Source organism: Pongo pygmaeus, chromosome 2 (genome assembly GCF_028885625.2).
Source record: "Pongo pygmaeus isolate AG05252 chromosome 2, NHGRI_mPonPyg2-v2.0_pri, whole genome shotgun sequence".
NCBI lineage: Eukaryota > Metazoa > Chordata > Mammalia > Primates > Hominidae > Pongo > Pongo pygmaeus.
The window spans coordinates 149,109,602-149,127,812 of NC_085930.1; the positions used below are offsets into that span (position 1 = coordinate 149,109,602).

Genomic DNA, 18,211 nt, shown 5'->3' on the forward strand with positions numbered 1-18,211 from the left:
AAAATTTAAATAAAATTTAAACTCTAGTTTCTTGGTCACACTAGCCACATTTCAAGCATTCCAACACCACATTCTGGCTAGCGGCTTCTGCACTAAAGAGTGCAGACAGAGTATTCAAAAAGTCGTTTTTTGATTTTTTGAGAAGAGCTTTCAATTGGTGCCTAAGTTCCTAAAGACACTAGTGATGAGAAATACTCAGAAGGAAGCAGAGGAAAAAAAATAAATTTAAAAAATAGATGGTGTCTTAGTCTGATTTCCTGGTATTTATAATATAATAGTTGAAACTGGGTAATTTTTTTTTTAAAAAAAGAATTTTTTTTTTTTTTAAAGTTATGGAGGGTGAGAAGTCCATGGTCAAGGGGCCACAACCGGTGAGGCACTTCTTGCTGGTGGGGACTCTGCAGAGTCCTGAGACAACATAAGCATCAACATGACAAGAGGGCTGAGTGTTGTCATTCAAGTCTCTTTTCTTCTTTTTATCAATCCACCAGTCCCACGCCCATGATAACCTGCTAACTCATTAATCCATGAATTAGCAGAGCCTTCCTGACCCAATCACCTCTTAATGGCCTCACCTCTCAACACTGCCACATTGGGGATTAAATTTCAACATGAAATTTGGAGGGGACAAACATTCAAACCATAGCAGATGAGGACAAACATCGACTTTGGGTAAATTTGTTACTGGTTCAACTTTGGGGGCCCATCTCAGCCCCGTGTTTGGACACTGAGAAAAAGGGGAGAGAGAGATTCCAAAGATTTTACCCGTCAGCATGATTTGCACCAATTCTATTTGAATATTGAGTCTTCCTCTGGTTAATTGAGGAGGCTGCAATATTCAGCCCCTATATCTTGAGTGCTCATTGACACTCAAAAACCTCAAATACATTTAATTGTTTGGGCCTATGTGTAGCTTCTGTTTCTGAAACTTAACTGTAAGCCCCTGAGTGGAGTCTTGGCCTTCTGGGAACCTCCATGTCTGCTAAGATTCCCTCCTTATAGGAGGTGGCTGACAGAGATAATCGGACATGTTAAAGGGCCATTATATTTGTATGGGACCTCTTTAACTCTCCAAGGTGTTTCAATGTCTATTATTTTCCTAAAGGACAAGTAAGAGTTAACCAAGGTAGGCTCCAGGTAATTATCATGGAGGGGTCTGACTAAGGTATCACCTGAGAGCTGTAGGCAAACGAGATCCTTCCTTGTTTAATAAGATTCTCTATTCCTGCTTGACAGTGGGAAAGCGATTTATCCAGATCTTGTAACTGGGTCCAGGGCAGTATTTCTTGAGACACAGGGTTTAAAATGCTCTCTTGGCAAATATTAAAAATTTGGATATTACAAAGTCAGCCATCATCCTTTTCCAAGTGTTTTCATTGCTCTCTTCCTCCTCTTTGCATCTGATAACACCTGACTAGAATTGTGGGCACCTTAGAATCATCCAGTGCATCAGCAGGAGGGCTGGGAGTCTGTAACAAGGGAAAGGGCACAACAGCAGAACACGGGAAGGGCCTGTCTGGGCTGGTCTGCCATCCCTTTGTGCTGGCTTGCTCATAAAACTGTCTGACAGTTAAACTAGCTTTTTATAAGTCATTCAACCCACTCCCTGCCTTACTACATTCTCAGTTTTTTCAAAAAAGAAAGTTCTATTCTGATTGTCGTATGATGACCATAGGAGGACAATGGTTTTATTCCCATTTTACAGATGGGAAGATGGAGGTATGGTTCATTTTCAAATTTATGAAGATGATAAATGAAGAGTTGGGATTTGAATCTAGGTTTACCCGACTTTTAGGCACTGACCTGTACTACCTGCAATATCTTAAAATAGAAGCACTGAAATGCCATTGTAAAGAGAGGGACATGACAGTGTCCAGAGGACAAGGCCTCATCTCAGCAGAATCAGTTTCAGGAGCTGAAACTCCTTCCTTCTTGCAGCTACAGCACTTCTCTGGTGGGTACATGACAGCAAGCAATTGATTCTGGCAGTATTTAGGAGGCAAGGTTAAGCCATCATTGTTTGTGTTCTCACAACACCCAGAAACGACACCTATTGCAGCCTTTGCAGTACTTCATTGCACTTAACTTTTTGTCCATCTGCCTCCTTCTCCTGTCTGCAAACACAGAGCTGGTTTCTGATTCATCCAAATCTCCAGCCCCAGGCAGGTCAGGGCACAGAGAGATGTAGGCTGTTTTCACTGTTGCCCTAAATAAGTGCCTGACCCGTAGTAAACACTGAATAAGTATGAACTACAGTGATTTTTGTAAACTGTTATTATTATTCATTTTGTTCTTACTGTATTATTTATGTCCAGGGATGGTTTGCTGAGTGAATGAGTACAGTAGGTTTTTGTACTTGGACTCCTTTAATTCCAGAACCACTGTGCACCAGGCAGACCATTATTTCAAGTTCCACTTGACCAAATTATGACTAGCTGAGTCACAGGGACCTCTCCAAGTCTCTCAGCATATAAATAAGTTTTTACATCATGTATTCACCCAACAAATATTGCCAAAGAATAAAAAAAAAATCACCTTTATTTGCTTTTCAGAAACATAATAACTGCTATGTTAATCTTCCAAAAGAGGGAGATTTTGATCTTGGCACAAAGCTTTAGAAAAATGACTTTTAAAATAAAAGAGTATGTTTTATTTTGCTCAATTCTAAGTAGAAAGAAAGCTATAAATGGTGAAACCTGCCCCCTGCCCCTGCTTTGGTTGAATGGGAACCAAAGTAAGTTATCACTATGCACCTAGCTGCTGGCAGGCCAGAAGGCAGGATTTATTATAATTGTAATAATAAAAAGTAGATAGACCTTTATACTTCCCACATCTCTTCCATGTTTAGTGTGTCATTGTAGCCTCATGGAACTTTCAGGATTAGGCATGGTTTGTATCTTCAGCTGTAATAAAGAGAAACTTGAGAACCACCCAAGGTCACACAGCTGAGAAGGGCAGAGATGGAACTCAGCAGGGCCTGTCCGAGTATTCCCAACCCAGACGTGTGAAAAAGCACCCTACCTAACATCCTGCAAACGTTTTCCTTTAGCTTTCTACTTTTGAAGGTGTTAAGTGTTTAATCTGAAGTGGGACGGTTTAAAGTCAATGTTCTGTTACAATATAGATTTATTTCTACATTCAGCCCTAAAGTGATATTCTGGACGTGATTACCTCTTGATGTGATTAGCACTTATCCTTTCCCGTCTTATTGTACTTAAAGTGACTAAAGATGATCCCATGTAGAGAGGGACTTTAAAAACTTCATCCACCCAGCCCTCTGGCAGTGTGGTCAGTGTTGACTGTCTGCCAACTGTGTATTAGAGAGGACAGTGTGCAGCTGAGAGCAGATGATACCATAATCTGTCTGGAGGGACCTCACCAACCTGAAGGAGAAGGCTTTATAAGAGCCAACTATTTCCTCAAACCTGGAGGCAGAGACTTGGCCAGGTGTTTGATCCAGGAAGACTGCCTTCATGTTTTGAGTTCAGTGTTTCTCAAAAGAACCCTATAACCATCTGGAGTGAGATGCTTCTTGGTAGTATATGACTGATCTGCTTAGGGCAAGATATTTAGCACCTTGACTCTTGCCCAGTGAATGCCATTAGCAATCCCCCATCACTGCGATGAGCAAAAACAGTCAAACAAAACATCCTCCTCACTAAACTCTCCCTGTGGGAGCAGTGCAGGCCCTGGATGAGATTATGCAAATGCACAGGATGTTGTCATTCAGGGAAAAAAATGTGTGTAATAAACTGTGGCTGACAGGTGCAAGGTGCTTCAAGGAGTCAGATTGTTTGAATGTCACACATGTGACATTCAAAATATTTCTAATGTTGAAATGATCTCTAACTTCAGTCCTTTCAGTTCTTAAACAGGAACAGGGAGTTTGCCAGAGGTGTGTGACTTTTCTTCAATATAATAACAGAGAAAAGAGCTAACAATTACACAGTGCTTACTCCATGCAAGGCACTATTAAGTGCTTAGCATATGTTAACTCATTTAATCCTCCCAATAACCAATAAACCTATGAGCTAACTACTATTAATAACATCCCACTTACAGATGAGGAAACAGGCACAGAGAGGTAAGTGACTTCCCTACAGTCCCATGGTAGTTAACTGCATAACTAAGATTTCAATCCAGCCCATCTGGGCCAGACTTGGATAGAGATGTGGAAATAATTTCCCCAACCCCCCAACAATTTATTAGGTGGACATACAATTCTTCTTACTCTTACTACAAAGGCCTAGCTGTGGAATACAAAGCAAACTGAGCTTCTCTAAGGTTGGGAGCACTCTGCAAGGTGATGGGTCATGTTTTTAGCATCAGGAGCGGGGTATGGAATTATGAGCTGGGGGGACACTATTATTGGTAAATTGTGAAAACAGCAGTTCTCATGTTTTTTGGTCTTATGACCCCTTTACACTCTTAAATATTATTAAAGATTCTCAAGAGTTTTTCTTTATGTGGGTTATATCTGCATGTCCAATATTTACTATATCAAAAATTAAAACTGAGAAACTTTCAAATGTTTATTCATTCATTTAAAAAATAACAATAAACTCAATACATATTAACATATGTAACATAATTTGACAAAAAAGATATATTTTTGGGAAAAAAAAAACAAATTAGTCAGAAGAGTGTCATTGTTTACATTTTTGCAGTCCCTAATATTGAGCTTAATAGAAAACAGCTAAGTCCTCATATCTTTTATTGCCTTCAACCTGTTGTGATATGTTATTTAGGTAGAAGTATATGAAGAAAATATGACCTCACCCAGGTAGGTAATTGGAAAGGAAGTGGTATTTTAATAATATTATTGTAGATAATATTAAGTTATAGATATTCTTCTCTGATAGTACACCAGAGCTCTACAAATAATAATTTCTTAAAGATTAGGTAAAAACGAATCTGAAATTGCATTAAACTTATACACTGTCTCCAACCATTAAAGCTGCTATAACGAAATACCTTAGAGTGGTGTCTTATAAAGAACAACAATTTATTTCTCACAGTTCTGGAGGCTGAGAAGTCCAAGATCAAGGCACTGACACCTTCAGTGTCTGTTGAGGGCCCATTTTCTCATAGATAGCACCTTCTCATTGTAACCTCACATGGCAGAAGAGGAGAGAGATCTCTCTGGAGCCTTTTATAAGAGCACAAATCATGACCTAATTAACTCTCAAAGGCTCTATCTCTTAATACCTTCACTTTGGTGATTTGGTTTCAATGTATGAACTTGGGAGAACATAAACATTCAGTCCATTGCACGTTGTTTCATTAAAATCCATGAAAGTTTCTTGTGCTTTGAATCTTTTACTTGTACATGACTGTGTGACATTGGTTGTTTGAGAGATACTGGTTCATTGTTAAGTGGATCCTTCAAAAGTTGGTGTATTTCATTATATAATATCAAGTCACATGCATTAATATCACTACCCATCTTATCAGACAAGTATTGAAATATTGGTAAATTGTTAAACTCCCTGTGGCAGACACAGGCTTCCCCAAACTGAAAGCTTCAGTTTTATCATTGACAGCAAATACTCTCAGTTCTTTTTCTTGATGGGACAGGCTTTCTTCAAAAAGCGTCTGCCACGCATTCAAATTTGAATAAACATAGTTCGTCTGTCAATCATTCTTTCAAGTAAAAAATGTCATTTTATGAAAAAAGGTCCTAGTTCAGTTCACAATTTAGATCACACAAGTGCTTTTCCTAGACACAAACCAGCATACTTTGCTATGCCAAGTTCTTTAAAGTGCACTTTCCATTTCATCCCACAGAATATTAAAAAGACATGAACTCATTGTGATTTAATAAAAATTGATAATATTTACTGCATCATTAAAGTCATTCTTAAGTGAAATTGGCTTTTTTCCCCTACATGTATGTTGTGATGAAGAATGCAGTTAGCCACTCACTAAGCCACCAGCGCTTTTACTCCCCATTGCTTTTATGTCATCAGTGCAAATGCCAACACAGAGAAAAAGTCAAATAACATGTTAGTATTAATATGATGATCACTTTGACTTTTTGAACCCTTACAAAGTGTCTTGGGGATGCCAGAGGTTGACAGAGCACACTCAGAACCACTGTCCTAGAACATCACACTCACCCAGTAAGTGATAAGCTGCATGAAAGAACAAAAAGGGTGCTGACCGTAGATGCCAAGATTTTAGTCCTTTGTTGGCTTTAGACTGTCAAAGTGACCTTCGATGAACACTTAATCTCTCTGAGGCTCAGTTTCCTCATCTAAAAAATTGAATTAGCTTACTTTGTTTTTCAAAGGTATTCAAAGGAAGGAGCAAAATATGCTCTAAAAATCAAGTTAAAGACCTTTCCCCCAGAATCCTATGTGAGGTATTAGGAGACAACTACACCAACTTCTGCTGGTGTCTTTCTGCTGAGAAGCAGGTAACTGTGAGATACCTGCTCACAGGACTGAGGGTCCGGAGTGGTCATGTCTCACGCAGGCACAGCAGGGGCTTGTCTTCTGGTCTGGCCCTGAAGGGGGCTTTTGGTGAAGCCCCAGTTCAGCCACCTTGGCCCACAGCCCATGTGAGATGGCAGCCAAGGCCTGGTGGCCTGGTGCTGCTGGCCTGCTTTTCCACGCAGCGCATGGCTAGCCTCACACCCATGCTCATCTGTGTGTTGTCCACGCACAATTCCTGGCACAGTAGCAGTTCTCTCCCCTAAAAGCATATTGGAGGGCAAGATTTTGAAAATGATATCTTTATATGAAAACCATTAGGTCTGATCTTTTACTTTTAAATGTATCATCCTCCCACTGCAGTGCTCTGTTAGTATAATAACAAATTCTAGTGACAGGCCTCACAAAAAAAGTTCTTGTATAAGACATAAGACAGCCTAATGTGTCTTACACTGACGCTGAGAACTGCTGTTTTAAATATCTTTCTATCTAGAATTCCGTCCTGGGACCTTTCTTTCAGAAGTCTCTGTTTCAACTTGTCAAGACGTTTTAAATATTCTATTTGGTATAGTTCTAAGTAAAGATATATTTAAAACTTTCAATTATTAGCTTGAATTTTACCTTTTTTATTATGCAATGCCCATTTTTAAATACAAATATAAGAGCATTTAGCTAGCATACAGAATACAAAAATTACAGAATTTGTATTTTATAGTTCATATATACATATGTATTTAATTCTTACCACAACAGTATAAATACTACACAAAACAAACTCAACTGTTTTAATTTGACTTCCATTTTTTTCTTTTTCAACTTTTATCTTAGATTCCATGGGTGCATATTCAGGTTTGTTACAAAGGTATAATGCTTGGTGCTAGAGTTTGGAGTATGATTGATCACGTCACCAAGAAAGTGAGCATAGTACCCAATAGGTAGTTTTCCTGCCCTTGCCTCCCTGTCTCCCTGCCTCCCTGCCCCCGTTTGTATTCCCCAGTGTCTATTCCCCATCTTTATGTTCATGTGAATATTACCCTTTACCTTTGGGTTACTGATAGCAAGGGCAGCCTGAAAAAAAAAAAAAAAAAGCAATGGGTCATCTGATCTTCCCTTTTCCCCTCCACCATCGTTTTCAGTGTAAGTGATTGGCTAATACAGGATGTAACGTGAATAAGAAAGGCTACAACAGAGTTCCTTGGTTGTTCACATTTCTCAGTTTTCTACTCCCTCTTTTTGCATTTGAAACAAGTTCTGGTTCAAAGGGAAAGTGTGGCCTCTTGGGGAGGTCAGCTTCCTACTTAGTCAGTTGAAGACATAACATGATTATCTTGTTCTCACTCTGAGTCCCACTGAAATCCCACATGTTGTTGGGTCCATGGGAATTCTGAAAGCTATATGCAAATGGGGCAGCAACACGTGGTGGACATCTGTATTGCAGCCCTCTCCTCTGCTCATAACATGCTCCATTGTCCCATCAGACTTTATTCACAAAACAGAGGTTCAAAGATAAAATTATTAAGAACTTCAAGGCTGAGCACAGTGGCTCACACCTGTAATCCCAGCACTTTGGGAGGCCAAGACAGGAGAATGGTTTGAGGCCAGGAGTTCGAGACCAGCTTGGGCAACATAATGAGGCCTCCATCTTTGCAAAATAAAAAACTTAGCTGGTTGTTGGTGGCACACACCTGTAGCCCCAGCCACTCAGGAGGCTAAAATGGAAGGGTTGCTTGAGCTCAGGAGTTTGAGGCTGCAGTGAGCTACGATCACACTACTGCATTGCAGCCTGGGTGACAAAGCAAGACCTCGTCTTAAAAAAAAAAATTCAGGACAGAGACAGCAAAGATTAAAACCAAGCTCAGGATGCTTGTGAGCACAGGACCCTGGGTGGCTCTTAGGTCACACGCCTGTGAAGCTGGCCCTGCCCCACGGCCTCCACTCCTGCCACACTGGACCTGCGGTCCCTTGGACTCACCATGTTCCTTTCTTCTGAAGGGTCCTAAGCCACCACATTCTTAGGGAGGCCCTCCCTGCCTTGCCTGACCAGGTCAGAATACTTTTAGCACACATAGCTCTCCTTCAATGTACTCATCACAATCACCATCCTTCTTTCAGGTACTGATTATTTGACTGCTTATTTCCCTTCCTACCAGACTGCAAGCAGCTTACAGGCCAGGGCTGGGTCTATTTTTGTTTATTATTGGTTTACCAGTGCTTGGCACATAGTGCCTAAAAAATATTTGTGAGAAGAATGAATATTTATGAGGTGGATGAATAAATGAATGAATGTTTTTGCAACCAGAACACAAGTGTCAGGTGAAGAGGTAGGATAAATGAGGGTGCCATGAATGTTAGGTTCTGTTCTAGGTTTTGATGAAAACGAAGTGGGTCTTGATGGTCCTTTTCACTTGTCTGTCTTTTCTACCAGGTAAGAAGTACTTTAGGATAAAGCATCCTTATATTTTAAGGTAACCAAGTTGTTAGTCTTTGTGTCCCCAGGCCTAGCACAGTGCCTGAGACTTAGCTCTCAGAAAAATTAGTTCTATTGAATTGAATTGTTCCATAGATGGAAATATGTCACCTAAACTTTATCTTGTCTTCCCTTTGTATCTCCTCTTTCCTCTCCTCTGTCTTCTTTCCCTCTCTCCTCTCCTTTTCTGTTGTTAAGGATTTCTGCATCTTGAAAACTAGTTGTGATCAGATCTTTCCAAGAGAAGATTATACTCATCTATTCTAGGTTTAACTTGAGTCTTCAAAGAGAAATGGTCTGATTAGCCTTATAACAATGGCAGTGGTTGGGCACTCCAGAGAATGCCCCAGAAACAGTCTAGACACATTTGTTGATAATATTGTCATATTGGCATTGATCTTGGGAGAGAATCAAAAAGCAGGTACTTTAGAGGTTCATCTATTCAACACTTCTAATTTAGAGAAGAAATTAAACTTGAGAATTTGAGAAGCCCTATTCTCTTGCCCTGGAGGCGGCAGAACTTGTCAGAATGCACAGTACAGAAATGCCAAGTGATCCTGAAAAACAGAAGTGAATGGGAACTAGCCTTCTTATTGGAACTGGGTCCATAACCTGTCTTGTCCGTTTATTCCACAAGTACATTGAGAAATGGCTAGGAGGGCTGGCGGCGGGGGAGTGGGAGATGGGGGTGGTAGTGAAAAGGGAATGTTAATAATGAAATTGAGGATCAATGAGTTTCTTTTTGAAAAGCATAAAGGTAAGATTGGTATTGATTGAACATCTCGGAAAACATTGTTAGTAAGAGATCATGGCACGATTCAGGAGAATTTCTTTCCTGAATGAGACTTGAATTGGAATATAGACAGTTTCTTCAGGCAATCCATAGAGTGGTTCCTTAGAAGTTATGGGGCTGTTTGGAGATGGTGTGGTGGGGTAGAAAGTACATGGACTTAGGAATCAGCCATACCTGGGTTTAATACTTAACTTTAGCTCTGTGACACTGAGCAAATATTTAACCTTTCTGATTTTCTCTTTCTTTTTTAAAAATTGGAATAAATTGATATAAAATACTTGCCTTGCTGGTTTTTTATGAAGTTCAAATGAAGTTCTCTGGGTAGGGGTACAAAGCTTGGTGCCTGGTGCAGAGCAAGCATGCAATCATCTCATCCCTTCTCTTCACTGTGTCAGCTCTTATGAATAGTTGGGCAGGACCTGGACTAGGGTGAGGCAAGAAGGTGCCTGGGTTAACCTGAGAGCAAGGCCCCATTAAATGATGCACCGTAGGTACCTTGCTTGCCCCTCCTTGGCCTCAGCAGTGCAGCTGAGGCAGTGTCAGACCAGGGCTGGTGCATCTTAGCGTAGATGCCCCCCACCCCACCACCATCTCTGGGACCATCTTACAGATGACATAGTAGAGGTCCAGACAGTCAGTATCATTTGATTTAAGCCAATCAGTTAGTAAGTGGCAAGCCTGGAATGTGAATCTAGGCCTCTGGACTCTTGGCCTCTGTTTTGCTCCCTCGAAGCCCATAGCTAAACTCTTTTCTCTAACAAGTCTGTAAATTTTCTCAATAGGGAAAGAGGACATGTCTCAAATTTTCAGCACTTCCCAAGACATTTACTACAGGTCTTGCATGCATTTGGGGTTCAATAAATAAACATGCATTGATTGAGAAAAAAGGAGATATTATCATGGCATTATAATTTTAATGCATAGAAATAGTTATAATAAACATTAACCCAGCTGAAGGAGAGAAATGCATTAATTTCACAACATGTTCAGCTCTTTAAGATGTTAGCTTTTCAGCTCCACAGGGGCTCTGGAACTCTGGAACTCACATAGACTCACCCCCACTGTTTCAAAAGAGAAAACTGCAACTTGGAAGGGGAAATGGTAGCTGGAGACAGAAAATGAAGAAGTGGGGGAGGTGGAGGGAATTTAGCTGCAGCAATGTAGGCAGTGTTTAAACCAGGAGTAAAGGAAAGAGGAAAGCAGTGCTGCTCATACATTAGTGAGCACACACATCACTTGAGGATCCTGTTAAAATGCAGATTCAGTTCAGGAGGTCTGGGTGGGGCCTGGGATTCTGTATTTTTAAGAAGCTCCCAGGCAATGCTGATGCTGCTGGCTCATGGACCACACTATGTGCGTGGAAGAAATTGCATGGAGGCTTTGAGTTTGTGAATCTGGTCCAATGGAAGCACTGTCTTCAATCTGGCAATTCTCAGAATTCCCACTTACTGTTTTCCATCCTTCTGCAGGGGAAATCTGTGCGTTCAAGATCCATGGCCAGGAGCTGCCCTTTGAGGCTGTGGTGCTCAACAAGACATCAGGAGAGGGCCGGCTCCGTGCCAAGAGCCCCATTGACTGTGAGTTGCAGAAGGAGTACACATTCATCATCCAGGCCTATGACTGTGGTGCTGGGCCCCACGAGACAGCCTGGAAAAAGTCACACAAGTGAGTGGCCTGACAGAGCCCTCTGGACGCCCCTCCCTCCCGTGCCCACCCCACTTCGTTCACATGCTGCTCTTCAGATATGTTTACCCTCTTGTCGCACAATGGTGCTCCAACTTTGCTCAACTGCTTGGCAGTTTCCTGGTCCCATGCAGGCATCTTCACAGTCTGCTTTCTACACCTGGAATATTCTACTCCCTCTTCTTCACTGGAAGATACTTTTGTTTCACCCTCAGGTCTGAGTTTAGGTGTCACTTCTTCCAGGAAGCCTTCCCTAAGCTGGCCCACCCCCGCAGACCTGGTCAGGACCTTTCCCTGGGCCTCTGCAATGCCATAAGCTGCTCTTTGTCACAGCAGTTTTCACTGTGGGTTGTCACTGCTTTCTCCCTTATGTTTATCTCAGAGCCTAACAGAGTAAGAGGGGTTAAATTCTTACTGAATGGAGAAGTGGATGAATAGAGGGAGGAATGAACAGTAAACCTGTTGCCTAAAGCTGGGGCAGAGGGAAGGGCATAAAGGTCTCTCTGGGATGGATTCATCTCAGAGCGTCAGACCAAGGGCAAGTAGAGAGTCTCCAGTGAGAGGGAGGATGGGACGCTCAGACAACTGCCACAATTGGCTGGTGGTTTCTCCTTTCACTTGGCCTTGGGACCTCAGTCAGTGCCCCCAGGAGGTACAGGAGGTTGGTGTGACTCTTTCTTTATCACCATCCCTTCCTTTCTTTGTGTGGTCCCAGGGCCGTGGTCCACATCCAGGTGAAGGATGTGAATGAGTTTGCTCCCACCTTCAAAGAGCCAGCCTACAAGGCTGTTGTGACGGAGGGCAAGATCTATGACAGCATTCTGCAGGTGGAGGCCATTGACGAGGACTGCTCTCCACAGTACAGCCAGATCTGCAACTATGAAATCGTCACCACAGATGTGCCTTTTGCCATCGACAGAAATGGTGAGTGTCCTCAGAGGACCCCTGTGGGTCAGGAAAACAAATCCATTGCCTCCACTCTGAAGACCCAACAAGGGCTCTGAATATGCTTGGCAAGTTATGCCTTCCTTGCCATGTTTGGTCTAAGCTCCATAACCCAGAGCTCAGTCCCACACTTGAGGGAATGGCCTTATCTGATTAGCAGCCCTGCCAGGTCTAAAACACCCTCAGGAAACCTCAGAAACCTGCTCACTCAATGTAGTCTGTACAATTCACAGTGCCACACATCTGGATACCGAAGATGGTTGATTTCCTGGTCAAATTTTCTAGTTGTCATCCAGATGTGAGCCATGCCATCAGCTTGGCCATATCTGGGTCCGTTTCCTATGTAATAAGTCATGACACCAGCCCTATTGCCTCTAGATGAAGACATGCTAACAGAGGAGGTAGGACTTTTGAAATCCCTTCTAAACCATAGCTTCATTCAGGATTTTTTTTTTTTTTTTTTGAGATGGAGTTTCACTCTTGTCGCCCAAGCTAGAGTACAATGGCACGATCTTCACTCACTGCAACCTCTGTCTCCTGGGTTCAAGTGATTCTCCTGCCTCAGCCTCCCGAGGAGCTGGGATTACAAGCGTGCACCACCATGCTCGGCTAATTTTGTATTTTTAGTAGAGATGGGGTTTTACCATGTTGGTCAGGCCAGTCTCAAACTCCTGACCTCAAATGATCCACCCACCTCAGCCTCCCAAAGTGCTGGGATTACAGGCGTGAGCCACTGTGCCTGGCTTCATTCAGGATTTTATAAAGCTTTTGCCAGTGTCCTTTTTGAGAATTTCAAGCCCAGTGAGAATGAAGAATGAAAGAATCCTCCCACAATAACCCAATCCCAGACTGAACAAGACTGAAAGCATTCCTATAAAGCCATTTGGACATTTCCCCATCACCATGAATAGAAAACTCATTGTAGTATAAATGCCACAACCAGAGGCCCAACAATCTCAGCCCACTTTAGCTGTAAATTTCAACACCTTCAACACCTAAAATCAAGTGTAATTATTTGCCAAGTACATTGTTTAATTATTAGTGTGAGTTTGTGGGTGTTTATATGTTCTTCCTACTATGTTTCCAATAAGATTTAAGTAGCGCACAAAGATGCAAAAGTTGCAAAATTCAAACTCCATTCACTCTGTAATTATTTATTGAGTGCCAGGCATGGTGCTGAACACCGGAAAAGAGATAGAGTGGAACTTAAAATAGACATGGGCCTGTCCACATACAGCTCATCATCTAGTGGAAAAAAATAGAAAATCCAGTGGCAGCAAGAGTGAAGATGGTGCACAAAGAATGCCATGAACCAGGGTTGAGCAACAAATTAGCTCTGTACCTTAGCCAAAGGAGATCAGGGGTAGCTATACTTACATCAAACAAAATAGGCTTTAAGTCAAAAACTGCAAAAAGAGACAAAGAAGGTCATTATATGATAATAAAAAAAAGTAAATTCATCAAGAAGATACAGCAATTGTAAGTACATATGTACCCAACACTAGAGCATGTAAATATATAAAGTAAATATGAACAAATCTGAAGGGAGAAATAGACAACAGTACAAGAATAGTAAGAAACTACTTTCAACAATGGATAGAGCATCAAGACATAAAATCAATAAGGAAACACTGGATTTGAACTGTTATACTTTAGACCAAATGGACCTAAGAGACATATACAGAACATTTTATCAAACAGTAGCAGAATATACAGTACACACGGAACATTCTCCAGGAAGATCACATGTTAGGTCATTGTTTTCAATGAAACTCTTCAAGTTTCTCTACCAAGTTAGCCGGTAGCTACTGTGCCCAGCAATCACCAGAAGCTCAGACAAAAGAATATCAGCAGGGGAATTCACCCACAAGGATCCCTTCGAGGCAGCCTTGCCATTAGAAATTAGGCTGTGGGCACAGCTTCAATGATACAACCATAGTGTGAAAGTTTAAAAGGTTTTAGTACGTACAGATTCTGGGAATACATGGCATGCCTACAGGCCACACAGAGATCAGGAAGTGCAGGCTGGCAGAGAAAAAGAGACCAATGGGCCTATGTTTTTATTGAGTTCAAAGCATTAATTAGGCAGATTTCCCACGGGGAGATTTGTTTTTGTTTTTGTTTTTTGAGACAGAGTTTCACTCTTGTTTCCCATGCTGGAGTTGCAATGGTGCAATCTCAGCTCACCACAACCTCTGCCTCCCGGGTTCAAGTGATTCACCTGCCTCAGCCTCCCGAGTAGCTGGGATTAACGGCATGCGCCACAACACCTGATTAATTTTGTGTTTTTAGTAGAGACGGGGTTTCTCCATGTTGGTCAGCCTGGTCTTAAACTCCTGACCTCAGGTGATCCGCCCACTTCAGCCTCCCAAAGCACTGGGATTACAGGTGTGAGCCACCACACCCAGCCCCATGGGGAGTTTTAATTGTTGGCTTTAAAACAAGCAGGCATGAGTTCTAGGAGGTCACATGTTCACTGAAAGGTAGTCACTGTGGCATATCTACACAGTTCATGCAGAGTATGAGGGGCAACAGGACCAGGCAAGTAGGCTGTATCTAGCTGTCCCATAGGGAACTGGTCACCAGGAGGCTATTGTATAAGGCAGTTGTTTGAATTAGCCACACAGAGAAACTTGGAGAACTGGAAACTGTGTTAAGAGTGACTGAGTCCTGCTTCTGGTATGGGGAAGTCCAACTAATATTCAAAATGAATGCCAAGGTAACATAAAATTGTAAGCATTCACTATAGCCATTAAGTCTTACATTTAAGATTTAAATCATATAAAATGTTTTTCTCAACCATGACGGTATGAAACTAGAAATCAATAGCAGGATAAAAAGCTAGAAAATTCACAAATATGTGAAATTAAATAACGTGGTCCTGAACAACAAATGGGTCAAAGAAGAAATCAAAAGGAAAATTTTAAAAACATCTTGAGGGAAATGAAAATGAAATCACAATATGTCAAAACTTTTCAGATGTAGGAAAGGCCATTTTAAAAGGGAATGTTATAGAAGTAAATAGAAATAAATGCCTAAATTTTAAAAGAAGAAGGATCTCAAATAAACCTAATGTTATATACATCAAGGAACTAGAACAAGAACAAACTAAACCCTAAATTAGTAAAAGGAAAGAAATAACAAAGATTAGAACAGAAATAACGGAAATAAACACTAGAAGACCATATAAAAGATCAATGACACCAAGTTTGTTTTTTTAAATAGATAAACTAATTGATAAACCTTTAGCTAGGCTAAGAAAAAAACAGAGACAAGACTCAAATAGATGAAATCAGAAATGAAAGAGAAGACATTACAACTGATACCACTGAAATAATTTTCAAAGGATGATAAGACTGCTAAGAATACTTTTATACCAATAAATTGCATAACCTAGGAGAAATAGGTAAGTTCCTAAAGACATGCAACCTTCCAAGACAGAATAATAAGGAAATGAGAATCTGAACAGACCAATCATGAGTAAGAAGACTGAATTCATAATAATAGTTTTTTTAAATATCCCATCAAAGAAAATCCCAGGATCTGATGGCATCACAACTGAATTCTACCAAACATTGAAAGAACTAATACCAATCCTTCTCAAACTTTCAAAACACTGAAGAGGAGGGAACACTTTCAAACTCATTTTATTAGGCTGGCATTACCCTGACATCAAAGTCAGACAAAGACAGTACAAGAAAAGAAAATTACAGGCCAATATTTCTAATGAGCATAGATGCAAAAATAGTCCTCAACAAAATACTAGCAAACCAAATTCAATAGCACATTAAAAGGATCATACACCATGATTAAGTGGGACTTAGCCCTGGGATGCAAAGAAAGTTCAACATACACAAATCAGTAAATGTGATATACTACAATAACATAATGAAGGACAAAGATCATATGATATCTCAATAGATACAGAAAAAGCATTTCACAAAATTCATCCTTTCATGATAAAAATTCTCAACAAATAATGTACAGAAGGAATGTCTTCAACACAATAAAGACTGTATATTACAAGGCCACAACAAACATCATACTCCACGGTGAAAAGTTTAAAGCTTTTTTCTCTAAGGTAAGGAATAAGACAAAGATGCTCACTCTTGCCACTTTTATTCAACATAGTACTGAAAGTTCTATCCAGATCAATTAAGGAAGAAAAAGAAATAAAAGGTACTCAAATCAGAAAGGAATAAGTAAAATTGTCTGTTTGCAGATTACAAGATTTTACATAGAGAAAACCCCAAAGGCCCCACCAAAGACTGCTGTAACAAATAAATTCAGTAAAGTTGCAGGATAAAAAAGCAACACACAAAAATTATTTTCATTTTTGTATACTAACCACAAACTATCCAAAAAATTTTTTAAAAATGCATTTATAATAGTATCAAAAGAAATAAAATACTTAGAAATAATTTAACTAAGGAGGTGAAATATCTGTACACAGAAAACTATAAAACATTGATGAAAGAAAATGTAGAAGACACAAATAAATTAGAAGATATTCCATGTTTATGGATTGGAAGAATCAATATTGTTAAAATGTTCTACTCAGGAATTGAAAACCAAATACGGCACATTTTCACTTATAAATGGGAGCTAAGTTATGGGTATGCAAAGGCATACAGAATGATATAATGGACATTGGAGACTCAGAAGGAAAAGGATGAGAAGTGGGAAGGGATTAAAAAAACTACCCATTGGGAACAATGTACACTACTTGGGTGATAGGTGCACTAATATCCTAGACTTCACCACTATAAAATTTATGTAAAAAAAAACCCCACTTGTACCCCTAAAACTATTAAAATAAAAAAACTTAAAAATAAAATGTCTATACTACCCAAAGCAAGATACAGACTCAGTGCAATCTCTATCAAAATTACAATGGCAGTTTTCATAGTAACAGAAGATACAATCCTAAAATTCATATAGAATCACAAAAGACCTCAAATAGCTAAAGCAACCTTGAACAAGAAGAACAAACCTGGAGGTATTACATTTCCTGATTTCAAACTATAAAACTGTATTGCAAAGCTATAGTAATCAAATCAGTATGTAGCTGTCATAAAAAGACACATAGACCAATGGAGCAGAATAGAGAACCCAGAAATAAATTCACACATATATAGTTAGCTAATTTTCACCAAAGGCACCAAGAATACACAATGGAAAAGAATAGACTTGTGAATAAATAGTACTAAAAAAACTGGATATCCACAAGCAAAACAAAGCAAAATTGGACCCTTCTGTTACACCATACACAAAAATAAATTCAAAATGGATTAGAGACTTACACATAAGACCTGAAACTATAAAAACTCTAGAAGAAAATATAAGGAGAAGGCTCCTTGACATTGGTAGTGGCAACGATTTTTTAATTTGATAGCAAAAGCATAGACAACAAAAGCAAAATTAAACAAGTGACACAATATCAAACTAAAAAGCTCTGCATAGTGAAGAAAACATTCAACAAAATGCAGAGGCAACCTACAGAATGGGAAAATTATTTGTAGACCATATATGCAATAAAGAGTTATCCAAAATATATAACGAACTCATATAACACACAATAGCAAAAAAAAAACCAAACTGATTTTAAAATGTGCAAAGGACGTGAATGGACATTTTTCCAAAGAAGATACACATATAAATGGTCAACGTGCATACAAAAAGATGTTCAATGTCACTAACTACCAGTAAAATGCAAATCAAACCCTCAATGAGCTATCACCTCACAACTATTAGGATGACTACTGTCAAAAAGTCCACGAGGAGAAGCGTTGGTGAAGGTGTGAAGAAAAGGAATTCCTTGTAGACTGTTGGTGAAAATGTAAATTGGTACAGCTATTATGGAAAACAGCATGAATTTACCTCAAAAAA

General features: G+C 40.0%; 1 protein-coding gene across 1 annotated transcript in view; it reads left to right on the forward strand.

The window, feature by feature from the left end:
* Positions 1–18,211, forward strand: part of CLSTN2 (calsyntenin 2) — a 639,444-nt gene that overhangs the window by 468,586 nt on the left and 152,647 nt on the right. Inside the window, exons 3-4 of the mRNA XM_054480135.2 lie at positions 11,164–11,359; positions 12,093–12,301. Of these exons, the coding sequence (XP_054336110.1) occupies positions 11,164–11,359; positions 12,093–12,301 (405 nt within the window). The remainder of the gene's footprint in view (positions 1–11,163; positions 11,360–12,092; positions 12,302–18,211) is intronic.